This window comes from Astatotilapia calliptera, chromosome 6 (assembly GCF_900246225.1).
Source record: "Astatotilapia calliptera chromosome 6, fAstCal1.2, whole genome shotgun sequence".
Classification (NCBI taxonomy): Eukaryota; Metazoa; Chordata; class Actinopteri; order Cichliformes; family Cichlidae; genus Astatotilapia; species Astatotilapia calliptera.
The window spans coordinates 5,820,175-5,827,594 of NC_039307.1; the positions used below are offsets into that span (position 1 = coordinate 5,820,175).

General features: G+C 44.5%; 2 protein-coding genes across 2 annotated transcripts in view; one reads left to right on the plus strand and one right to left on the minus strand.

The window, feature by feature from the left end:
- The window catches only part of cryba1l2 (crystallin, beta A1, like 2), a 62,506-nt gene extending 59,195 nt beyond the window's left edge, over window positions 1-3,311 (minus strand). The window contains exon 1 of the mRNA XM_026169896.1: window positions 3,234-3,311. The gene's annotated coding sequence lies outside the window, so the exon portion shown is untranslated. The remainder of the gene's footprint in view (window positions 1-3,233) is intronic.
- rtn4rl2a (reticulon 4 receptor-like 2 a) lies at window positions 2,482-6,087 on the plus strand. The gene is given in 5 exon segments (XM_026169893.1): window positions 2,482-2,637; window positions 2,640-2,747; window positions 3,336-3,562; window positions 3,686-3,919; window positions 4,097-6,087. Coding segments are annotated over 5 exon segments (1,578 nt in total). The 5' UTR covers window positions 2,482-2,489; the 3' UTR covers window positions 4,958-6,087.
- Window positions 6,088-7,420: the final 1,333 nt, after the last annotated feature.

Sequence of the window (7,420 nt, forward strand, 5' to 3'; positions counted from 1 at the left end):
GGGGATTACACAAACACGACGTAGCGATTATCATCACACACCGAAACCGTGCCTACACAGTACTGCGAACCTGCTGTGTGGGTGACTGGCACAACACTGACTGACTGACACACGGCGGTGGCATTTAGACAAAGTTTGCCTCAACAGGCAAGCATGCTAACACGCAAGTACAGACAGTCACAGACAGACACACTACCACAGCTGGCGGCGTGGGTGTGTGGAAAGGGGAAGCCAATGAGGTGCTGGTCGTGGATGACCAGCGGCTACTGAAGCTTGCGTGTCCACAAGTCCAGTTAAGGACAGAGCAGGAGGTGTGAAGGAATAACAGCACACACCGTGTATTGGATCCCCTCAATTACTCATTTGTTTATCGTGCCTGCGGCTCAGTTGGCTTTGTGTAGAATGGCAGTTACAAACTGTGTGTGTATTCGCTTATGTATGCACCCGTGCACACGCCCAAATGTGTGACTCTTTCCTCACTCATACGCTCATCTGTTGAGCCGCCTGTGTGTTTCTATGAATGGGTATGCTTCTGTTGTCTACATTCTCACATCTCTCGGTCTGAGCAGCGGTCTACATTTATTTTTAATGTCAGACACACAAAGAAAAGCTGAAATTATTCTTCAAGGTCAACTCTGATCCACTCTAGTGCGGGTTGAATGATGCAATTTCACAGTTATTGTTAGTGTGAAGGTTATTTTCCTGTATTTTGAAAGTGTTGCTTGCGTAATGCCACATTAACAAAGTACTCGCCAAAAACACACTGTAACAGTTTATCCATAGATTTTTATGCAGCTTTATTCAACTCTTGCATGTCAATCGAATTCATAATTAAATAAAGCAAAACTGAGTCATCTCGAGAAGGTAGACAGCAAAACACATTCATCAGTCTGAAGAGACCTGAATGCAAGTCTTCAACAGATGAGCAGAAAATTTCCAATAAAAATCATTTTGCAATCACTTCTGTCCTACTGACTGCAGATGCAATACCTGGTGGCATGTCTGTCCCCTTAGGCCAGTGTTTCAAATAGTGGAGCTGGACTCACTGGTGGGAAATTGAGCCACAGCAGGAGTGAAACTCAGTTACATGTAAGATGCATGTTAGGATATATAGATCAAAGATGTTGTGCTGACCCTTATTGCTGAAATGAAACTCGGATTCTTTTGTATTGTTATTGCTGGATAAAAACCGAGGTTTGGGCTGGATTCTAGGTGGGGAATGCCCCCCCCCCCCCCAAAAAAGGTTTGCTTACTTATGAAATATACTTGCTTAATGTCATATTATGGTTAAAATTGCACAAAACAGCAAACAGTTTGTTTAACTGATTGTCCAAACCAGATAATGCATGGGGGCTATCTGCAAGGCATACCCTGGGTTGCCAGTCCATCACAGGGTAGTTTATCTAAAAAGGCTGAAAGACTACAAAAGACTTTTGTCCTTGATTGCATACCCAGTACACTCCTTCAGATGGTGGACTGCATGTTTAAAACTTAATGTGATCAAATAAAAGTCAAATGAGAGCATAATTTATCACATGGTGACACTGTTACATCTGATGCTATCTTGCTATCTTACAGCTGGTGGTTGAACACAAGCAATGACAGCTTGAGGCACAGACAGACAGTAAAACAGTTTTCAAGTGGCATGAATATCAAGGCATCTGTTGTGTTTTACTGTCTTTTTCCCTTTTGGATTCATTAAAAGCAAATCACCCCTTCATTATTAACCTAATTAACAATATTTCAACTACTGCAATAAAAAGGTAGAAAAACAAGAAGAAAGACATTAGAGGAGAGAGGAATTATGTTTGATAACCCTCATCCTCATCTTCATATCTCCGATTTTCTTTAACACGCCCAAATGTCCTTAAATAGTAAATGAAACCTCACTTCCATATGTCCACTTCTATCTCGTTTAGCTAATGACTGCCATTTGATATCTTCATCATCAAATTATGTCAGGAGCTATAATTAATCTACCAACAGTATGACTGGAGTATGTCGTAATTAACCTCCACACCAAACAGGCCACTATTCAATCACTGTTGTTTTGAGTGACTCTCTTCTGGCACCGAGCTCTCCCTTATGGTTGAATCATGATTCGGGGGCATCCTTCTTTCCTAAGACAGGACCATCTAAGTCTTTTTCTGTATCTTTCTGTCTGGCTGCTGCGCGCCGGAAGCAGACCATAATAAGCGTCAGCCAGGAAACAAGCTATGCGCTCTTCTCCTACCCGTCCTCCGCTCCTCCACAACTCAGTCATCATTACCGGGCACCGTGCCTTAGCTCATTCACCCCTCCCTACACTGCTTCTACATTCACTCTTTAGCACTCCCTCCCTCTTTTCCCAATGTGCGTCGCAAAGTCTCCTCCTCTCACAGAGTCTGAGCGCACGTCTCCAACCAGCCTTTACGCGCGAGCAAACTCTCCAAGAGAATCCCCTACGGCCGGCCCCTCCCCTTTCCGTTTCTTACCGCCCTCACTCATTCATGACCCCGATCAGTGACGTAGGAGATTCCACGGTGCCTACTGCCGTAGGCAATGACAAGGTGCTTGAGTATATATGGGACACTGGTAGCCATCAACCGGCACACTCTCAGTCGCTCCGACTCGGGAACCAGGGCATCAGCGGAGATAGCAGGCTTTACTTCGCGGTCTTAGGCTAACTCGCTTTGGGCTTTGGTTCAGGATGGAAACCTCTACTTTTTCTCGGAGCCGACGATGCTCCATCATGCGCAGCTGCAAAAGTAAGTTTCTCTCTATCTTCTTTGGTTTTGGATACCCATTGGATTCAAATGACAGTTAATGCTGCTTTGCTTTAGAACTCGAACACTTTAAAGTTTTTTAAAATATAAGAATGTGTGAAGTACTTTGACTTATATGAAACAGAACATCCAAAATTGATATATGGATGGATGATACAAAATTGAAATGAAAGTCTGTCAGCTCTCTGTCTGTTTGGTGATTTATTCGAGCTAAATTGGATGTAAAAGTGTGTTAAGAGCTTTTTCTTTGACTCAGAGAAATCGTTGCTATGATTTGATTAAATTCCTTTCCGATTACGCTGTGCGTAATGGTCGGCGTAAGTGTAGTGCCAAGGTGTAAACTTAATTTACTGCGACAGATAAGGTTTCTGTACATGAAACCTAAGAGAAAATATGAGTTGATGCAAGCCATAATCGCCAAAAACAATTAAATAATTTTCTTATCTAAAAATGAAGGCAGATATTTACCGTTATGCACTCTGCATGATGTTTCGTTGAATGGTAATGGATGATTATCGCACCATGGACAGCTCCCACTCACTTCCTTTGCTCTGTCCCCGCTCTTTCTAGGCGGTCTCTCCCTCTGGCTGGTGGTGTGGCTAGTCCTTGGTAAGCCAAGTCCGGCATCGGCATGTCCGCACCTGTGTGTGTGCTATCCGACGCCGATGACTGTGAGCTGCCAGGCGCAGAACTTCACCGCTGTTCCTGTCGGAGTGCCGTACGAGTCGCAGCGCGTGTTTCTCCAGAACAACAGGATCACGGAGCTTAGAGTTGGCTCTTTTGGCTTCGGAACTCAGGTAAGAAAGAATGAAGAAAGCAGCATCTACAGTGTGAAGTTGTTGCTTTTCCACACTGAAAGTTTAAAAATAATGAAAAATATAATCAAAAATGTATTTCATAAATACGTTTTCTCCCCTCAGGTTCTGTGGCTGTTTTCCAACAACATCACGTGGATTGAGGCAGGGGCCTTTAGTGAGCTGAGGGACTTGGAGGAGTTGGACCTGGGGGATAACCCTAACCTCCACAGGTTGGAGGGGGGAGCCTTCCGTGGCCTTGAGAAGCTCCAGAGCCTCCACATGCACCGCTGCCGGCTCACTGCCCTGCCCCATGACATCTTCCACAAGCTTTACAGTCTGCAGTTCCTTTATCTGCAGGTAGGGGCGCTGGAAAGCCATGCACATGCATACAGATAACTCTGACACATAGAAACACATGCATCCACCCACACATGTGCCTTCACATGCAGCATCACACGTGTTATCAATATTACCAATCACACTCACTGTGTCTGATTTTCTCAGCCTAAACCCCATTTTTTCTCTAATTTGCAGGAGAATAATCTTCACTTCCTGCAGGATGACATCTTTTCTGACCTCATCAACCTGAGTCAGCTGTTCCTGCATGGCAACCGTATCCGTACCCTTTCAGAGAACGTGTTCCGCGGCCTGGTCAACCTCGATCGCCTTCTCCTCCACGACAACCGCATCAGACAGGTGAACCGCCGGGCCTTCCGTGACCTTGGCCGCCTGACAATGCTCTTCCTCTTCAATAACACTCTGGCTGAGTTGCCCAGCCAGACTCTGAGGGACACCCAGGGCATCGAGTTCCTCCGCCTCAATGCCAACCCCTGGTCTTGTGGCTGTGAGGCCCGTGCCCTGTGGGAGTGGTTCCGTGAGGCCCGTGTCTCCTCATCTGAAGTCATCTGCTCCTCCCCTTCCACCCGTCGTGGCCAGGATCTCCGCTTCCTTCGTGAGATGGACTTCGCCCTCTGCCCTTTGCCTGACCCTGGCTCCATTGCCGGCTCCACCACCACCACCTTCAGCACCAAGACCCGCTGGTGGTTCCACAAGAACAAGCCCCAGTCATCCACTAAAGGTGTCTTCGAGAAAGCCTCAGAGACTGTAAAGGCCGGTTTGTACGGAAAGGGCCCATCAACAATCACCTCAGCAGTCAAGTATGAGCTGGGAGAGGATGAGCTGGCGCTGCCCAAACTCGAGCAAGAAGAGTACTGGGCAAACTATGGCAATGAGGACTCAGGTGTCACCCTGCGGTGCTTTGAGCTTGAATGTCCACCTGAGTTCGACCTGCCTCCATCTTCCTCCTCTCCCAGATCCTCCTCACCCTCTTTTCTTTTACTACTAGCCCTTTCTGTTTTCACCCTCTGCCTCAACCTCCACCTGCTATTCGGCTGAATCTGACTCTTAGTACCACACCCCTACCCTTCCAGCCTGTTTTAAAGGCTGTGAGGATCCCTGTTAGACTTTCTACACCCCCTTTGCCCGCTTTGCTGTAAGCAAATCCTCAAGGCACAGCAAGGGAGATGGGGGGACGGTTAGATTTGAAATCTACCAACTACAGGGCTTAACACTTTTCAGGGCTGCTAAGAGTTCTTCAGCTAAGGTATATATTTATCTACAATGCTCTGCAGGTATGGCTTTCTCTGCCTTACCTGTATGATGTCATGTTATGATGCCCTGTAATCAGGGCTACGAGGGCTGAGTCCATCTCTAGTACAAACGCAATTTGATAGCAGCTGTGAATGATGTTGTCAATTCTGTCACCTCAACTTATTTAAAACTACTAGTGCTTTTAGTGCATCCAATTAACTGGTTGCTGCAAATGCTACAATTACTGTTAGAATCAGTGCACAGTAATGAAAATACTGTAACCACTTAAAGTGTCATGTAAATAGTTATGTGTACTGTGAGTGTTCAAACTAATATCTGTGGTTCATCACAATCATGTTCATCTTGATCCAGAAAAACTGTGAAGGCTTGTGCTTCTACAGGACAGAGCACCAGGCGCAAAATGAAGTTGAGGGCCTTAGAGCGAGAGAGGAGAAAGGGAAACAAAACTGTGAGGCTGAGAGGGAGCAAAAGGAACGAGAGAGAGATGCACGGACGTCATAGAAGAGGGAAGGGAGACAAAATGGCAGTGAGAGGAGGGGAGGAGATTTCAAAGGAAACAGCTTTAGAAAGAAGAAGATGTGGGTGGAGATGGGAGTGTTCAGGCAGCAATAAGAAAAGAAGCAGAAAAACAGCGAGACAGAACAGAGGACAGTGCTGGCGGTAGAAGCAGCAATTTGCAGGCGACAAATAATAAATCTACTCATCAGTAGTTGTTCCATCCATTATACTCATACCGTTCACCATTTTCTGTATATATAGTGTTGTTTTGCGACAACCACAGGGAATGAATGCTTCCTGTCAGGAAGCCAGAGATTTTGTTTTTTTGGATGTCTTTCTGTGACATATTGATATAATGTGTGATGATTGTTGACTTGGATGCAGATGAAGATCTTGATAAAAAAAGATATATTGAATATTTCTTGAATCATTCCTTTCTTTGGGGCAGTTTTTGCGGAATATATTTTAACTGAAGGAATTCTGAGGTGCACTTCATGCACCATCATAAAACAAATGTGGGATCAAAAGTGCACAAATTGTCTCAGTTCATCTGAAGTGTGGTGACTACACTGGACTGAAAGGACTGATCACTTGGCCACATGGAAAGCTCTGACTTAACAGGCATCTGTGTGTGTGCATAAATGGGGATGAATGGATTCACAAGTAGGCAACACTGCAAAAGGCAAGTACGTCAGTAGGTTTCTCACTTTTGTGATTCATCAACAGGCGATGCCAAATGGACAGACAAAGCGCAAACTGGCTGATTTGTAAATACACCAAGAGAGCAATGAGAGAGTCTGGAGAGAGACAGAAATTAGAGTTAAATTTAGGCTCAAAGACTGACATGCAGAAAGACTAATGGAAATGATATGAGGTGAAACAGGAAAAATGTGCTGAGGCAGCAGACTGGAGAAATGCTCTGATGGAGCAGCACAAGAAGGGAAAAACAAAAGAAACAGCAGGAAGTTACCTTATACATGAAAATTTGAGATATCCATCAGGAGGGTTTCTTAATTGCTTCTTCTTGAAAACAATTTACTGTAAGGACTTGGAAAAAAGGGAAAGATAGTGTAGGTGTACTCATGCACAGCTACTCTTTTTCCTAAGAGTCATTTAAATTACTCACTGTTATCCTAAAGCTTTCTTGATCTCGAGGGTAAAGACAGGATGAAAGGAGGTGATGTCTGGCTGTGACGGTGGTGAGTAGGGCAAGGCAAAGATGTAGTAGGAGTGAAAGAGTAGGAGGTAGTGAGCCACGTACAAACCAGCTGGCCTTGCAAGGGTTACAGAAAACTAGTTCCTCTTTGAGATTTTCTGTTTTTTTGCCAACTGAGTTCCCCATTAGGAATGACTTTGGAAAATATTCAGTGTCATCTTTGTCAGCTTTTTAGTCTCTTTCACAGTCTAACGGAGGAGGTCAAACTGAGCCCGGGTGCTCTTCAGTGGCCATGACAGTGAGGTCACTGTCAGATGACCAAAGTGCCAGTTATACCATTTCCAATTTTTGTTTGTTTTTCTGTCTGCATGTTCTATGTTTTGTATCTGAAAAAGAAATGATACTATATGAAAATCTGCTTATTTGGTATTTATTTTTACTGTAAAAGAAAAGAAAAGATGTTCTTCAAAGATGCACCATAAAGAAAGAATAAATTCATACTTGTTTTAACAAAGCATTTTCTAAGAATGTGTGGGTGTTTCATTCTATATCTAGGCAACTGTCCAGTCAAACACCCAAAGCAATCAAACTGC